The following is a 19,228-nucleotide window of genomic DNA, read 5'->3' as shown; positions in this document are numbered from 1 at the left end:
TGCTTGTATTCTCTTTCTCTGACAAATAAAATTTAAAAAAAAAAGAATGACAAAACCTAAAATTAAATCTTAATGATAAGCAGAAGTTAATTTTTAATATTATAGAAAAAGCCAGGCAGGAATTTACTTGTATTATCACACAAAATGTTAAAATACAACATATTTTTTTAAAAATTTTTAAAAAGATTTTATTTATTTATTTGACAGAGAGAGCTCACAAGTAGGCAGAGAGGCTGGCAGAGAGAGGGAGGGAAGCAGGCTCCCCGTCGAGCAGAGGGCTCCATCCCAGGACCCTGAGACCATGACCTAAGCCAAAGGCAGAGGCTTAACCCACTGAGCCACTCAGATGCCCCAAAATACAGCATATTTAAAACTCACTTTTGTACCAGGAGGCAATCCTTCTAGCTCTTTAGGCTTTATAAAGGTCCGATGCTGGGTCTTGTGATCCAGTTTTTCTTTGCAGGTCAAAAACTGTAGTCTGCATTTTGTACAACGATGAACTCCTTTTTTCTGTTTACAAAAAAAAATTAAAAATACTATCAGAAATAATAACTTCTACCACCACAAATCCTGGAACCTGAAGTTGCTCTAAATTGTAATGGCTAAATAATTTTTAAAAACCAGTATTTTATCATATCCCATCATAAATAATGCCAAAATATTATTTCATTTTTAAAAACACTGCTTGCATTAGTATTTGTGTTTCAAAAGTATTTGTGGGGTGCTTGGATGGCTCAGTCAGTAGAGCATACAACTCTTGATCTCAGGGTTTTAAGTCTGAATCCCACATTGGGTCTAGACATTTGCTAAAAAAAGAAAAAAGATCTTAAAAAAAAAAAGTATTTCTTACCACATAGGCAATCAAAATGAAAACTGTATCAGTTATGTTAAAATGTGATGAGTCCTATACCTTTGTAGCATGAAAGTTTTTTTAATTATAAATTTGAAGTATAAACCATTCATTTGAATGTTCAAATGTATTCATTTGAATACATTTGAGGTATAAACACATGATACCACGAAAATGAGTTATACTGTATTTTTATCCTAGAAAAGACCACGTTATTTTTAATTTTTAAAACTTCTATTTGCTTCATAAAAAGTTGAAATTCTTATAACCAAAAAATTTAATTAATTTAATTAATTTAAATTTAAATAGACACAGGTGACTAGTGGCTGTGATATTGAACAGCACACCTGTAGAAGTACAAATCAGAACAACTGATCCAAATCTACTGTCAGAGAACCCCTTGACTAGGTCTTCTCAGGCCTATTATTATATTATCAGTGGGAATTGGGACCCAAGAGAGCTCTAAATCATTGGCTCACAACTAGTGGGCCTTCTAATATATATTAACAATTACAGTCTTTATGTATATGCTCTAATTAAAAATATATTTTATATTTATATGTAAATTTAGAATATACAAATGCAAAAGAATGTTTTCTCCAAAGCTGCATCTCCACAGGCCTGTCACTATTTCTATGTTAAGCACAAAACAGTCATTTAGGAGAAGCAAATGAGTTAAAATAAACGAAAGTAGCTAGCAGTTACTGGTGCACAGCAGGCATTTGATAAATAAAATTTCTTTAAAAATTTCAAAGCAGGGGCGCCTGGGTGGCTCAGTCAGTTAAGCATCTGCCTTTGGTTCAGGTCATGATCCCAGGGTCTGGGGATCCCTGCTCGGCAGGAAGCCTGCTTCCCCTTCTCCCTCTGCCTGCCGCTCCCCCTGCTTGTGTGTGCTCTGTCAAATAAATAAATAAAATCTTTTTTAAAAATTTCAAAGCAATATGGAAATATATTTCTATATTACTGTTTTAGGTTCATTTTTAAGACAATTTTAAAGTATGGTGCATTAGATCATATCATAGGTACAGGCAATGTAAACAGATTATTCACCTAATACATGCTTAAAAGAGAGGAGAAAGGGAAAAATATCTCAGTCAAGAAACAGACAGCAAGGTAACAGGACAGAAAGAAAATTCCCCAGAGTACAGTCTGGAAGTCTTTTCTCTGCTGGTATTTATACCTCACCTAGTTTCACGATTTTAAATAGTATCCATCCAGTTGCCTACTCCACATCACTACTTGATATCTAATAGGTATTTCAAGTCTACATGGACAAAACTGAACTCTAAATTTCCCCCTGTTCACCCTGAAAAAAAAATATGTTCCTTGCTTAGTCTTCCCAATATCTCAATAATGGGAACACCATTCTTGGTAGTGGCTCAGGGCAAAAGAACTCGGTTACTCTTAACTCTTGTCTTTCACACCCCACATCCACCAACCCATTAATAAAATCTGTCAGCTCTACCTTCATGATCACCTGTTCAGCCACAGTATCAGTCCAAGCCACTCACCTGGACTCTAACAATAGCCTCCTGCCTTCTTGTTTCCACTCTTTCCTCCTAACAGTGTATTCTCTCCATAGTTTCCAGAGTCATCTCTCACATGCTTAAAAGCTGCCAATGGCTTTCCATACCACACCAAAATCCTAACTCTGGCTCACAAGACCCTACGCCATGTGCTCTGCTCTCTACTGGTATGATCTTCTTTCCTACTACTCTTCCTCCCACTTGTTTGCCATGCTCCGGCCACACTGGCCTTCTTGCTGCTCCTTGAACATCTAGATCTAGGCTCACCTCACTGCCTACTTACTGTTCCCTCTCCTTGGAATGTTCTCTCCCAGATACCCACATAGCTAACCCCTTATTTACTCTGGAGAGGCTCTCTTTGCCCATCTAAAAAACAGAAATGGCTCCTTTACCTCCTAAGTCATGGCACTCACAGCCCTCACGTGTTTTCTTCCCATGGTACTTATCACCAGCTGGCATACATAAACATTCAGACATAATACACATACTTTTTTTTCACTACAATGCAAATTCCAGAGAGCACAAACTTTGCTTTGCTCACTTCTGTGAACAGTCCCTGGCATATATTAAGCACTCAATAAGTATTTGTTAAATAAATAGTGAGGCAGACAGCAAGAGACTGACAGAACGTGCACAAGAGAAGCAGGCACAATTTAACTAGTTGAAAATGTCTGCCATTTCATTGAATGAGCATTTACCCAGCACCCTGGGATGGGAGACATTAAGCTACTATTCCCTTAGTTGGACTCAAGTCTTGCAAATCTTAATGCATGTATGCTTGAGATGTGGTAAGGAGGATAATATAGTACATCTTTAAATAATATGACATTCAAAAAAATTAAAAAAAAATAATATGACATTCAACCAAAAAATTGGTGATCTGTTTCAAGGATAGAGAATAACTTGTTTCAGTTGAACTTCCTGACAAACACACTGTATTGTTTGGGTGATCTGAAGAATTTTGAAGGCTAATTCTTACTATCTGTAACATCTGCTTTGAGACTTAGCTTCAGAAAAGGATATGACTCTAGTAAAACCTTGGGCTTTAAGTCTATTTTTGGCTTTGCGCTTTATTAGAGAATATGACACTGGGCAAGTAACTTATTCTCTCTAAATCTCTGTTTCCTCATCGATGAAATGAAAATGACCACATACCTGTTTTATAGGGTGGTTGAGAGGACTAAAACAAAATAATGGAAGTAAAAACACTGTGACTGTCATACTGCACGTGATTAGTATATATTTACTTTTGATTTTTTTAAAGATCTAAGAATACTCGACATATCTAAGGTCCCTCATCCTTTCTTAAAAGTTGTGCGAACTGTTATTTGTTAGCTCTAAAATCACTTCAGACATGATAATATATGCCTTTTAGGAAAAGGTTACAACTAAAGTCTTTAAAAAGAATAAAATGAGCCATATATTCAATAATTCCTAATATTTAAAATCATACTTACATTATCTCAATTACAAGTAGAATCTTGCTCAGTGACAGTTTTTGAGTCTTCTGTGAACAACTATGTAAACTGCAAGTGCTCTGAAAAATGCTTGATGATCCTTCTGATTCACAGAGTCTTTCCTTGGGGCACCTGGGTGGCTCAGTGGGTTAAGCCTCTGCCTTTGGTTCAGGTCATGATCTCAGGGTCCTAGGATTGAGCCCCACATCGGGCTCTCTGCTCAGCAGGGAGCCTGTTTCCTCCTCTCTCTCTGCCTGCCTCTCTGCCTACTTGTGATCTCTCTGTCAAATAAATAAAATCTTAAAAAAAAATAGAGTCTTTCCTCTGTTGTCCTCTGTTGACTGCTGACCGCCTAACTCTTAGGTACTCCAAACTCAAAAACTGGGCACCAATGTTGTGTCAGTAGTCCTCAAGACTACTCCCAGAACTTATAGGACTTAGAAGTTGTTAAACTAATAGATAACGATTTATTATAGTGGAAGGATACAGAGCAGGATTAAAGGGCATTGGGTGGAGTCTGGAGGATACTAGCACCAGTTTCCAAGCACCCTTTCCCAGTGGAGTTGCCCAGGACATGACTCAGTCAATCCCCCAGCAACTAACTGCAGCAACAAGTATCAAGTGCTTTTTACCAGGAAAGCTCTCTGGAGTCTAAGAGGCCAGAGTTTTTTTTTTTTTTTTAACAAGGTTTAGTCACCAAATCTTCAGTCTCCCAGAGGAAAAGCAGGTGTTCACCATAATCGTACTTTTTGTACAAATGATCCAGAAAAGCTGGTAAAATTTGGCTTAGGTTCGAGACATGAAAAACATTCATCAATTAATAACAAAGGCTCGGTTTCCAGGAGTTAGCCAAGGGCCAGTTATGGAAGTATGCAAGTACTTATGAAAATGTACAGGATTTGAACAACTCACACCTGCTGGGTTAACTCTTTCTTATACACCTGGCAAGTGAAGACATACAATTCAGGGTATGAAGAGTGACTACAGATCGGGTAAACCACTTTTAAGAGACACAGTCCCCATACCAGGTCCACCCATCTCTTTCTTACCTTTCTAAGGATACTATTACTCTGTTACATCTATACCTCACTCTGGAGCTTAGGAAAGCATGGCAGAAAGCACTATGTTAAAAGCTTCATAATGAAGTAGTTAGAGCTGTTTTATATCTCATTCTTTCTTTCAAAATCAAAGGTCAAAAGATGGAATAAAGAACCGAGACTGGGTGGCTCAGTGGGTTAAGCCGCTGCCTTCGGCTCAGGTCATGATCTCGGGGTCCTGGGATCGAGTCCCGCATCGGGCTCTCTGCTCAGCAGGGAACCTGCTTCCTCCTCCTTCTCTCTCTGCCTGCCTCTCTGCCTACTTGTGATCTCTCTCTGTCAAATAAATAAATAAAATCTTTAAAAAAAAAAAAAAGAACCGAGACTAGCATTTTCCAAAATATTTCTCAAGAAATGTTAATAGGTATTGTGCAAATAAATGGTTAAATAAGTATTGGGGACAGTCTATACAATATCCCTTCCTTGGAGATTTATGAGGTTTTCCAGCATTTTAAAAGCTCTAATCTTGGGGCGCCTGGGTGGCTCAGTGGGTTAAGCCACTGCCTTCGGCTCAGGTCATGATCTCAGGGTCCTGGGATCGAGTCCCGCATCGGGCTCTCTGCTCAGCAGGGAGCCTGCTTCCCTCTCTCTCTGCCTGCCTCTCCATCTACTTGTGATTTCTCTCTGTCAAATAAATAAATAAAATCTTAAAAAAAAGCTCTAATTTTAAAATTAAAAAAAAACCTGTTAATTTTATAAATCTATCCATTTACTGAATTTCTTTTCCCAGGAACAATTTTAGAGTGGGACATCTATTAACATCTGATGGAAAACTGTTGGGGAAACTCCAGAATAGAAAGATTTTACCTGAGGTTCTTTAAGGGTGAGATGTCATGCCAGCATGTTGGAACCATCCCAGTCATAACATAGGTGATTCTGAACGTGCTTGGGTATTCTAATTTTGTAAATTTTTTTCAGTTAACAAGTTGATTTCATGATCATCTAATGACTAGAACTGAAAACCATGTTAGCACCAATGCTGAGTAAACTGGCCATGACAATGCAATCAATAATAAGAAAATGTAATGAGCTGATCAGTGAGGAGACAAAACTTGATTACATAATCACATTTAGTAAACTCACTGACTTCTAATTTTGGCAAAGGTACCGCTGCTCTTTCAAACACTCAAGAATAGGCTTACTGTTTCTTCAAAGTTTTCAGCCTAACTAAAGGATTGTCTAATTGTGTCAGGAAAAGACCCAGCAAGGAAAAAATGAGAATTCAAGAGAAAGGGGCAAGCACTAACACTGGTATTCCAGAAACTACATAGCAGAACTGGCAAAAATCAACCAGAAACAAGTTATAACCTAAATGTAGCTCTTCGGCATAGTTCACATATTTAGAAATAAGTGTCATTGCTGTTTTCTTTGTCACTTGCTGCTACAAAAGACCATTCTGGGTTGCTAATAACAACCACATGTCTTTTCATAATGAAAAGTAAGTTATAAAGTGGAAATGAAGTTTGAAGAGGAGGAAAAAAGAAGAATGAGTCCTCAGTCTTGATCCCTAGCTCCAACACTTCCTCTTTCTTGCTCTTGATTAATTACCTTCAAAATCATTCCCATTTTCACCACTCTTAGACCCCTGAAATAGTCAACTTAAATATTTCACCCATCTTATCTCTTCCCTTCCACTCCAGGGTTCCTATTTCTACCTAAGCTTCTGAATCTTCACTAGTCAAGAGCCTCATCACCACTGGGAGGCAGACAAAGAAAAGAAGTGGAAGTTTCACAAGTCATTCAGAATAAATTGTAAATTAATTGTGTCATTTGGAATCACTTAACTTTCCTTTTAGAACAAATCTAACCAATGCTCAAAGTTTTATATATGTACCTTTTTACTAAGACAAAATGAGCAAATAACTGCTAAATCTCACCTGATGCTTCATGTAATGATTCATGTAGGGAGTTGCCATTCTACTAACTTTGAGGCAAAATGGACATAGCAAGTTCTTAGTGTTTTCATGAGATGCTCTAAAATGACTTTCTACATCAGAAAATGATGATGATCTAAACTGGCACACCTAGAAATACAAAGAGGGTTTAGTTTAACTTCAAAGTTCATAACTGAAACACGATTACATCAAAGTAGCAATGACGAGTCATTCGTTTAAGAGGAATATCATGCACTACTAATTCAGCTCTGTTGCCTATATAACCAAGAATTCTAGCACTGGAAATAATAAGTATAATCCTTGAAACAGAAAAGTTATCTTTTGAAGTTTAGGGATATATTCCTAAATATAACCAGATTTCCTTCTTTTCAGGTCTACTATCCCCCCTAACTTGCTTGAATTTTCAAATTCTGACATCTCTTGTCTGAGAAAGTTTTCCCTGCTACATAAAATAGAATATTCTTTTCTTTGGATTTTAGACAGCATCCAGGCTATGGCAAGAGGCAATTTTTCTTATCTTGCTATCTAACTGGGGACCACTTCAAATTCTGGAAAAATACAAGTTCCAAAGCATTTAGCTAAGTTCCCCATAACTAACATCATTTCCTATTTCTCTGCCATGTCTATGTTCTTCTGTACATGGTAAGAAAATCCACATATTTGTCTTCTCCAGCAGGGTATTCTGTTTGTCTAGTACAGGGGTCAGTAAACCATAGCCTCTAGTCCAAGTCCAAACCATCAAAACGTATATGAGTTATATCAAGGGAGCTTCCACTATTGAAGATTTTAGTAATTAATTTTATTCTAACAGTTATTAAAAAGATCAACAGAATAATACTATTTTGTAGCACATGAAACTAAAACAAGCACCTAAGTACATGATAAAATGTATGTGTACCTGGCAAATATATGGCATTTCACCGGGTTTATGAGTATCCTTCATATGTTGCAAAAGAGCATGCTCTGTTTCAAATGATAATTCACAGATTTTGCAAATAGCTGAAAGTAGGAAAAAAACCCCACATTACCATTTTACAGATGTATAATAAATAAAGGATTAATTTTGTACATCCACAACAATAGCAATAAGTAGTAATAGTAACAGTGGCGATGGCTCCACCAGTTCCATAGTTGTTAACTCTGCAATGCTGTTCCACGGACTCTACTTCTAGTAGCTTACCTCTCATGCCATCACTGACAGAATACTGCTATTTTACCCCCATTTTTCAGATGAGGAACCTGAGGCACAGAAAGATTAAGTAACTTGCTTAAAATCTCACAGCTATATTAAGATGCAGAACTGGAATTTAAGTCTTAGTTAACCCCAGACTCTGTGATTTTTAATTATCATTGTGGTTACTTTTCTTATGAGAGTATAAATCAAGACTAACGATTTCATACTTGCAAACCAGAGAACCCTAACTTAGCCCCCTATATATAATGAATGCATGAGTTATGCAAACGAAGTTCCGATGTACAAGAGGGACTTCAGTTTTAAAAAGCAACTCTATCGAAAAGTTTATATAAGTGAAAACTTGTCTTTAAACTGTGCCCTCAAATCCGAAGTCCATTTCTCATTTTTAGGTTTCGAATCAGAATTCTTAAGGATTCCTCATAGTTTAGATGACCAAAAAAAAAATTACTGTTCAAGACTTCAATAAAATTGTGACTTACTAGAAAACTCATGGGGAGTGTGTGTACTCTCAATGTGACACTGCAGCTGGAATGGTGTGGGATATTGACGGTAACAATGCTGGCAGGTAGTGTGGTTTTCCCAGCTCTCACTGTTCTGCTTCTCAAGTTCCAAATGGTGCTTCATGTGGTTCATAAACCTGTAAGTGATTGTCAACAGGTACAAATATTCAGATTTATAATCAAGGGAAAAAACCTCTTAAATAAAGATTTGAACCTAAATGGTAAAAATGCAGTTGTAGTACTCAAAATAATATCTCCAAAGTCTTAGAGTCCTCTAGAAAAGTGTGCACTTGAAATAACCACATTTATTTGTCAGTCAGAGAGAGTGAGCGAGCAGAAGTAGGGGGAGGGGCAGGCAGAGCAAGATCGATGCGGCACTCGATCCCAGGACCCAGGGATCATGACCTGAGCTGAAGGCAGACTCTTAACCGACTGAGCCATCCACTAGTCCCAATTATCACTTTCATTAAGTGGCTCAGTAAACAACTTTCTCTGCATGTTTGTTTTAAAACAATCCATTTCTACAGTTCATATGAAATACCACTAATTGGCTAGAACTCTTCATTACTTCAGATTTTAAAAAATTTTGTAAAAAGGGGCTCCTGGGTGGCTCAGTCAGTTAAGTATCTGCTTTCAGCTCAGGTCATGATCCCAGGGTCCTGGGATTAAGTCTCAAGTCAGGCTCCCTGCTCAGAGGGAAGCCTGCTTCCCCCTCTTCTCCCCGCTCCTTCTCTCTGTCTGTCTCTCTCTCTCGCTATCTCGCTCTCAAATAAATAAATAAATAAAACCTTTAAAAAATTTTGTAAAGGACAACAGGCTTCTTTTCCATACACGAAGTACTATTTACATTTGAAAATAAAATCCCTACGTAAAGAAAATCTTATCACCGAAAGCACCTACACAGTGCCGAGAGAAATCTTTCAAAGATATACAATAGGTTGTCAGCTGCCTAATGACAAATTAATATTTTTATTTGTGCTTTGGTTTCTAAATGCAAGTAGTAGAAATTTTAATACCTTTAATTATGAGAATTTTTCTTGATTACAAGAACCTTTTTGTTTTATTTAATAGTGCTGGTTTACTGTGAGCACAAACACTTCATTTTTCACAGACCATGCCCTCTGAAGCACAGTCTACTTTTTAGCTCTACATTCCACTATCAGATTCCCTAATAGGTTTCTTTTTTTTTCAAGGTTTTATATATTTATTTGACAGAGAGACAGAGATCACAAGTAGGCAGAGAGGCAGGCAGAGAGGAGGAAGCAGGCTCCCTGACAAGCAGAGAGTCCGATGCAGGGCTTGATTCCAGGACCCTGAGATCATGACCTGAGTTGAAGGCAGAGGCTTAAGCCACTGAGCCACCCAGGCATCCCCCTAAGAGGTTTCTTATAAGAAGGAATTGTGACCTTCGGTGGCAGAGAGTAAAATATAAAAAGGCAGATCTATTTCAGAGCGCTTATTAAAACTTTTTACTAAATTTCAAAGTAAAGTTATTCAAAGTAACAATTTTAATACTGAGTCAAATATTAGCAGTTACTCATTATGAGTCCCAAAAGGATATAATCTTGAAGTGATAGTGTCATCAACCTAGGTAGCAATCATAAATCACAGGCTTTAACACTTAACCTTTTTACATCTCCTGCTCATGGTACACTCTGAAATATTTTTTTCTCCTTTAATTTTTTTAAGTAGGCTCCACGCCCAATGTGAGGCTTGAACTCATGTCCCTCAGATGAAGAATCACATGCTCTGCCAACTGAACCAGCCAGGTAACCACCCCCTTTAATTTTAACATCATCTCTATTAAAACCTGTTTTTTAAAAAAGTCCTAGTTTTGGCTACATATTTACATATAAAGGTCATAAGCCATTAACCTTTCAGCTCATAACTTTAAGTAATAAATAAAATCTATCTGTATAAAGTGATCTGTTAACTAACTAGCTATCTCTCAATTATTACACTGCCCCCATCGGCAATGCACGTTTCTCAAACCAGCAGATGGAGATGCGGGGAAAAACAACCCCCTCACAAAACAATTCTCAGAATAAAATATCCCTAACTGGTTTTAGTGACACTTAATGCAGGAAAAAATAATCCTACAATATCTTGACAGGGTAGAGAGTAGAAATCTTGAACTATCAGCTTCTATCATCCTCTAAAACCATCAATTTGCCATCCCAGATTTTACCATTAAGGTAAAATATTATTTAACACACATTAACCTCTTTGGTTACCCAGAGTCTACTATTCAGGTTTTATTTACTAAAAATATGTCAAAAATGCTACAAAATTTCTAAATGTTATAAAATATGGTTAGCTTAAAATTTCTAGATATCCTAATAATGTGTAACCAGTCCTTTGGAATGAAAAGAAAAAAAAGGGAAACTTCATGTTAAATAGTAAATGGACTAATCTTACAGGAAAAAACAAAATGTTATTGCTGGAAGAACTTCGAATATCATATAACATTTAAGTATAATAAGGAACTTAAACAGAGACCCACTTTTCTATGTATTTTACTAAATTTATTAATTTTCTTTTCTGATCATTTTACTGTAAAAAGGTAAAGATATGGAAGCAGGTCACAGAGTTCTATCCCACTCTTTCAGTGTCACATATCAAAGCACAATTCTTTTCTCTTAAGCTACTGGGCCATCAGCAACTAATGGCTATTAGGGCTTGATAAAAGGAGGTAGAGAAGTATGAAAACTCATATATGTGAAAGGTCTTTGAAAACTCTAAGGCACTACCACAAATGTAACATTCATAATTGTTTTAGGTTTATATTACAATGCGTTTCGGGGGTTTTCTATGTACTTCATTTTGGACTCAAGAATTCATCAGACAATGAAATAAATGCTAGGCTTAGAAATGACCTATAGGATACCTAAGAATGCTAGCTGCAAAGGATAGTTATCAATGGTAAGTATCTTTAAAAGTTTACACATGCATGTGTGTATATGTGTGTGGCACAATATACAATATGACTATCTCGTCTAAGGGAAGTATACTGATGTCTGTAATTTACTCCGAAATGTAAAACAAATCAGATAGAGTCTATTGGTGAACAGGTGTGTGGTACATCTGAGGTAAAATGTTAATGGTAGAATCAAGGTAGTAATTATACAGATGTTTACTGTAAAATTTTTTCAACTTTGAGGAATATTGGAAAATTTTTATAATAAAATGTTGAAAAGACAATGTCAGGCTATATAACCAATGAAAAAACCAATCAGTGTATCTTGTTACTTTGTCTAGGTTGCTATCTTACTTAGGATTGTAGATACGTAATATGCCATATTCCTCAAAGACTGCAAAGTGGCAGGTGAGAATTCTACCACTGAACCACCCATGCAAGACTGCAAAGTGAAAGTTCCTAAAATTTAAAGCATACACATATAAATCTTCAAAATCTTCAAAACTGAAAATTAAATCTCTACTTTTAAAATGTGTTAGATTATAAACTCAAAGCAGACATGTTTCATAAACTGGCACTTCTCTAAATATCATCAAAAGTGTCACTTTCTGTGCAAGGTTAATGTGATAAGATGATAATATGAAGTGAAAAACAGACTAGAATATTAAATAAGAATAACATGGAAGAGGTCAAACTGGATAAAAGTAGTTCTTCCTGTGATAGGCAAAGCAGATTCAAAAGAAGCTTAATAATAAAAACACCTCATTGAAAATTATGAATTCGATGATAAATATAGACAAGTGATTTTTCTCTAAGTTAAAATAAATTTTGCCCTTAAGTTGTATTACAGAAATACAATGAAGGGGATCCAAGTGTCAAACTCCTAAAACAGCTTATCTAGGATAGCACAGGAAAATAAAGATATGATATTTATATCAGTAGCATTCCAATTTTCAGACAGAAAGAGAAATAAATATTTACATACCTAATATTGTTTTTAAGAACTTTCAAGCAACTGAAGCATTTAAAGGTTGTGTAAGTCTTCTGTTCATCATCAATAGCTCCTTCATGTCTTCCATAGTAAAAGTCACTAACTAACATGATCAATTTTCCTTTCTCTGCACCATTTTTTTTATTTTCAGTAATAGCAAGTTCTGCTTTAATCATTTCCAAAAATTTATTTACCATGTCTGGACAACAACGCTGAAAGAAAAAAAAATATATATGTAAGGTTTACTTAGGTCTCTTCAAAAAATTAGATACCAAAAAAATGATTCTGTGTTTATAACTAGGGCCAGCTTCTGTAAAACTATGCTTGGCAATATATCTGGAGAGACAGTCATCAAAATGTTGGCTTCTTTCTTTATAAAGTCTAAAAAATTCAAACAATTAAAAATTCAAACATCTCTTACCTTAATAATGAAATAACTTCAAAAACAAATTAAAAACCTGACGCCAGGGATGGCTATATACCTAACACCATTTTCCTTGTAATTTCAATTTTCAGATGTAAATATTTTAATAATTTGATCCTTGGCCAAAACCATTCACTTCATATGTCAAGATATTGCTTAAAAGGAAAGGTATTTTATTTTAATTATTTTATGTTTTTAAAAGATTTTCATTTATTTTTTTGACAGAGAGAGAGAGAAAGCACAAGCAGGGGGAGCTACAGGCAGAGGAACAGGGAGAAACAGGCTTCCCACTGAGCAAGGAGTCCAATGAACAGCCAGATCCCTGGAGCCTAGGATCATGACCTGAGCCGAAAGATGACACTTAAATGACTAAGCCACTCAGGTGTCCCGGAAAGGTAGTTTTATATGCCATTATGTACACATTAAATTATCAAATAATACAGTAGTATTTTGGTAAAGCCTGGCTGGAACTTGACTATAAGCACAGGTAACCTGCCATTCCCCAGACTCAAGGTACTGGAAAATGTACGGGACACAAAAAGATAAGTGTAAGTTATAATTTAAAAACCTCAACACATTCTATCTAGAATGCTGAAATATGTGAAAGGGAAATCAACCTCATGAATAAAATCAAGACCTCATATTAACTGACCCTAATATGGATACTTTCATATATAAACTTTTAATTCTCAATGAGATAAAACTAGTTCATTTATTATATACAATTTTCAGTTGTGGAATTTCACTAAAGAATTCTTTAAGAATAGCTAGAGAGCAAAAATATAAACTTTTCTTTTTTAAAAAAAAAGTTTTTATTTATTTATTTGACAGACAGAGATCACAAGTAGGCAGAGAGGCAGGCAGAGAGAGAGAGAGAGGAAGCAGGCTCCCCGCTGAGCAGAGAGCCCAATGCGGGGCTCGATCCCAGGACCCTGGAATAAGGACCTGAGCCGAAGGCAGAGGCTTTAACCCACTGAGCCACCCAGGTGCCCCTAAAAATATAAACTTTTCTAAAAACCCAAACTATATACTCACAAAGCAACCACAAAGTGAAAAACCTAGAAAAATAAAAACAAAAAATTGTGACAGAATCAAGACCAATCAAACCTATCAGATCAATTAAATCTATCCTATCAATGAATACAGATGGGTGGGTTTAACTCAGCTACTGAAAAAAGAAATTTCACACAGGATCACAAAAGAAAAAAATGACTCTATGAAATTAAGAAATATACCCAAAACAAAGTGATTTGCAAGGCTTGAAAATAAAAAGTTAAACAAAGAATATAACAACAAATGGTAATAATGAGAAAACAAGGGTTGTGAAACTATGTCAAACAAAACAGAATCCAGGCTAAAAAGGGAACACCTAATAAAAATGCTAAAGGATACATTTACAATGAAGTTAAAAGAGATAAATCCATCTATATCCTAAATAGTAATGGCCATAGAACAGAATTAGAAGGTATCAAAGAAAATAGTGGTGATTTCAGACTTTGAGACCTACTCAAAAAATGACAGAACAAACAGATGAACATAAATGAAGACACAGGAACCTCATAACATAGTAGTATGTTAGATTTGATTGATAACTATCAATTCCATACTCCAAAAAGAAATCAGATCCCTTATTTTCAAGTTTCTATGTAACATTCAAGAAAGCAGCCCATACAATTTTCAAAATGGAGAGAAAAGGACCTGGGCTTTGCCATCAAAGAGACTTTGCCATTCAACTTCAGCTATGCCAATTAACTGGCTATAAAACAATGAGAAAAAGATCTAGCCTAACGAATTTTCTAAGGATTAAATGAAATAATACCTTATAGCTTAGAAGAGTGTCTTAGATCAACAAAATGTTTAACTAACACTAAAAATTCTTCCTCTGGAAGAAAAGATTATCTTTGTGGTATACCGATCTCCTTACCTATAATAACAGCAAAAGATCATTCAGAAATAAACTAAAATTCACATTTTTTTCAAAATGGAAATCCTTACTGTACTATTATGTAAATTTAACTGATATATAAAAACGCGTAGTGGAATGCCTGGATGGTTCGGGTGGTTGGGCCTTTGCCTTTGGCTCGGGTCATGATCCCAGGTTCCTGGGACTTAGTCCCATACTGGGCTCCTTCCTCAGCTGGGAGCCTGCTTCTCCCTCTGTGTGTTGCTCTCCTGTTTGTGTGCACACTCTCTTCCTTTCTGACAAATAAATGCAAAACCTTTAAAAACAAAGCATAAGCTAAAATGTACAAGTCTCACTTGTGTTTTTAATGACAATGCTACAAGAAATAAAAGCTACATTTTAGAGTATTTTTGCTACTTTTTTCAGGTACAGAAGTATATATAATGTGCTATAATTTGTGTATAAAATGGAAAATAAGAACACTCATGTGTGCTTGTACATTCAGAAATTAAGTCAAGGAGGATATAAAACAAATTAGTAAAAAATGATTTCCTTTGCAAGTCCTACTGGGAACTACGCAAATAGATGAAGTGGAATTCTTCACTGTGTACCTTCTTTTTTCTTCTTTTTTTAAAGTTTTTACTTTCATTCAAGTTAGTTAACATACAGTGTTATATTAGTTTCAGGTGTACAATATAGTGATTCAACACTTCCACACAACAACTGGTACTCATCACAAGTGCAGTCCTTAATCACCTATTTCAGCTATTTCTGCCCCCTTTGGTAACCATTAGTTTGTTCTCTAGAAGTCTGCTTCTTGGTTTGTCTCTCTCTTTCTCTTTCCTTTGCTCAAGTTTGTTTCTTAAATTCCACATATAAGTGAAATCACATGGTATTTGTCTTTCTCTGACTGACATTTCTCTTGGCATACTCTCTAGCTCCATCCAAGTCACTGTAAATGGCAAGATTTCACTTTCTATGGCTGATTCATATTCCATTGTATATATATTCCACATCTTTATTCATTCATCAGTGGATACCTGGGCTGCTTCTATATTTTGGCTATTGTAAATAATGGTGCTATGAATACGGGGGTGCAAGGTATCTCTCGGAATTAGTGTTTCTGTATTCTTTGGGTAAATACCCAATAGTGCAATTCTGGTGGTAGGGTAGTTCTATTTTTAACTTTTTGAGGAACCTCCATTCTGTTTCCTGCATCAGTTCACATTCCTACCAACACTGCATGAGGGTTCCTTTTTCTACACATCCTTGCCAACACCTTTTGTTTCTTGTGCTGTTTATTTTAGCCATTCTGACACGTGTTAGGTGATATTTTAGTGTAGTTTTAATTTGCATTTCCTTTATGGTAAAGAATGATGAACACCCACCTTCTTACACTTTTTGAATCACATGACTTCATTACCCTTCAAATTAAATAAACTAAAGGTAACTAAACTACTCAGCCTTTTCTCTTTCCATCTATGATGCAAAACATGATGGACACTGGGGAGGGTATGTGCTATGGTGAGTGCTGTGAATTGTGTAAAACTGATGAATCACAGACCTGTACCCCTGAAACAAATAATACATTATAAAGGTCAATTATCATATGGTTTCACTTACTTGTGAAGCATAAGGAATAACATGGAGGACATTAGGAGAAGGAAAGGAAAAATGAATTGGGGGAAATCGGAGGGGGAGACGAAGCTTGACAGACTGTGGACTCTGAGAAACAAACTGAGGGTTTTGGAGGGGAGGGGGCTGGGGAGATGGGTGAGCCTGGCGGTGGGTATTAAGGATATTTAATGTCCTTAAAACATGGAGCACTAAGTGTGGTGTATAAACAATGACTCTTGGAACACTGAAAAAATAACATAAAATTTTAAAAAAATAATGAAAACAGATAACTCTATTTTTTATATTTATAAATAGAATACTGTAGTGAGTATATTAATGAAGGATCATTCTACACTCTATTTTTTATAAATATAAAAAATACTGTAGTAACTATATTAATGAAGGAACACTGTTACATGCAACAGAATGGATAAATTTCACAGGCATGATGTTGAAGAAACAAGAAAAAGTGGACATATTTAAAGCTAAAGACTAGGCAAAACTAGAAGTCACAATCAAGGACAATTTGGGGAAGTGACTCTTTCTTGTACACTCGAGTGTTCTATTTCTGGAGCTGCAGTCTTGTAATGGAAGTGCCCACTTTGTAAATAGTAATTATTTTACTGGTGACTTGTTCAATTTTCTGTACCCTTCAACAATTTAAAAGTGGTGTCTGATTCTCGACCTTCATTAATAAAGAGTTAAATCTGTTAATGAAAAATCATATATGTTTATACCATAAAATATTTTATTTTATATTATTAGATTATAGTTAGATTATATTATTATATAACATATAAAAATTTTAAAAAGATAAAAAACATCAAGTATCTGTACATAATATCACAAAGATAGGAAGATTGAAAACACTGGCAAAAGTTAATTTTTATATAAAACCAAATCCCAAAGTCCAGTTCACAGGACTCACACTCAGGGAAGTAGAAAAAGTGATAGAGCAAACACAGTTTTGCCCAAGAATAAAGAAATTGTGTTTGGAATTTTACAATTCTTTTCTTTCTATATTTTTTGTAAAATGCCGAATTTCAATGAAAAACTGCCAATCTTTGAAATAGCAAGCAATTAACTTTTCCTAAGTTGCTTCTTTGCTTTGCAGTCTTCTCATCCCCTCTTCCTTGAATATAATCTGCACTGCCTTTTTTCTTGCCTCCTTTCTCCCTTCTTGCCAGTTATATTTGGGCATGCAAGAAGAATACAGATTATCTTTCCACAGACAAACAGAACGCTGCAATATCTACCAAAATAATTTTAAGCGGAATAATACTTAGACCTCATACTTCATTAGTACTTCAAAAATTACCCAAAACCGAATTTCAAGAGCTTCCTATGCCAACATAAAGCTAAAATTTATAACAATTACACAAACTACATTCTGGATTGAGTTAACACTATCATTTCTTGTGAAATGCTCTACCATTATGCATTTACGTCCAAGTGTTGAACATTAAAATGCAAGACTGAGATTTTGAGTAATGTGACATGCATATGTCACCAGACGAAAAAATCATGTTAAAAAAGGAATTTTTAAGTTACAGGAAAGATTAAGCACCAAACAAAATGCCTGCTTTATAAGAGGTTTGAATGGCATTACCTAGTCAATAAAATATCCCAAAAAATAAATTATTTTCATTAAAAGTTAAAATACAATATGCATAGATTCTTTTTTTTTTAAAGTAGGTTCCACATCCAGTGTGGAGCCCAATGCAGGGCTTGAACTAACCACGGTGAGATCAGATCTAGACCTGAGTGGAGATCAAGTTAGATACTCGACTGACCCACCCAGATGCTGTACAATATGCATAGAGATTCAAGCGCCAAGGGTGAGTGCCAGCGGCCTGGGGACCCTATAGGACAAAGGCTGCAGCCCCTGCACAACTTGGTGGCTGTAATGCACGGGACTCACTTATCTGGGAATCGTTTGGGATTGAATAGAGCAATGTAACTACCGGCAGCCCCAGAGAGGGATCCCCTACTGCTGAACCGTTTTTGCTGGTTGGGGCAAATGATTTTACAAATGAGATTTGCCATTGACATCTGCTCTACAAGTGGCAAAATGTCAGAAATGAAGAGAAAGAAATGTTAAGATCCAAGAAAGAAATGACTTATCTGGGAAAACTCCAACACCCACAAATACTCTAAGGGCTGTCACTAAGAGAGACACCAGACTTTCTACAAAGTCTTCTAGATATAATACTTTAAAGAGCTTGGAGGTAGGTCTATTTATTCCATTTCTTAAAATACAACATATTGTGTTTAATGTATTCTCTCAAGCCTCAGAAATCAATTCAACGACAGTCATATCTCTTAGACAAAGCAACAACTAAAGCTTTGATCTAGCATCCTTAGCTGTAAAGCAACTCCCACACATTGTCACTTTCACCTTACTTCAGCATCCAGCTCCAGAAAACAGATCCTTTTACCATAATTTTATGGTTGATAAAGCCATTATCACATCTAATAAAATTATCAAAGTTTACTTGGTGTTCTCTAATACCCCCCCCAAAATACAATATGCATATACTATAGAACATATAAGCCTATTTTTTTTTAAGATTTCATGACTGGGAAAGATTTTAAAATCTTGTATAAAGATAATCATCATAAATATAAATTTTTGCTTAGGTTATATAGGAATATCAGTGAGAAGATTTCTTATCTAAATACCCGGACAAACTGGCATTTACTACATATCAATCCTTAATGTTTTCAGAGAGTTGTCAATATTTTTAAAAATCAAAATTTTTTAAAACTTTTTTTTAAAAAGATTTTATTTATTTTTTTGTCTGAGAGAGAGGAAGAGAGAGAGAGAGAGAAAGCGCACAAACAGTGGGAGCAGCA

At 35.7% G+C, this 19,228-nt stretch overlaps 1 protein-coding gene across 5 annotated transcripts in view; it reads right to left on the bottom strand.

The window, feature by feature from the left end:
• Nucleotides 1-19,228, bottom strand: part of ZNF280C (zinc finger protein 280C) — a 65,674-nt gene that overhangs the window by 17,637 nt on the left and 28,809 nt on the right. For all 5 annotated transcript variants that reach the window (XM_044234345.1, XM_044234348.1, XM_044234346.1 and 2 more), the window contains exons 10-14: nt 12,423-12,640; nt 8,500-8,657; nt 7,724-7,824; nt 6,808-6,954; nt 379-510 (exon numbers count right to left, since the gene is read on the bottom strand). In XM_044234345.1, coding sequence (XP_044090280.1) covers nt 379-510; nt 6,808-6,954; nt 7,724-7,824; nt 8,500-8,657; nt 12,423-12,640 — 756 coding nt within the window. The remainder of the gene's footprint in view (nt 1-378; nt 511-6,807; nt 6,955-7,723; nt 7,825-8,499; nt 8,658-12,422; nt 12,641-19,228) is intronic.

The sequence above is a fragment of the Neovison vison genome, chromosome X (assembly GCF_020171115.1).
Source record: "Neovison vison isolate M4711 chromosome X, ASM_NN_V1, whole genome shotgun sequence".
NCBI lineage: Eukaryota > Metazoa > Chordata > Mammalia > Carnivora > Mustelidae > Neogale > Neogale vison.
Note: the sequence above shows the minus strand (reverse complement) of the source record. Positions and strands in the feature narration are given on the sequence as shown.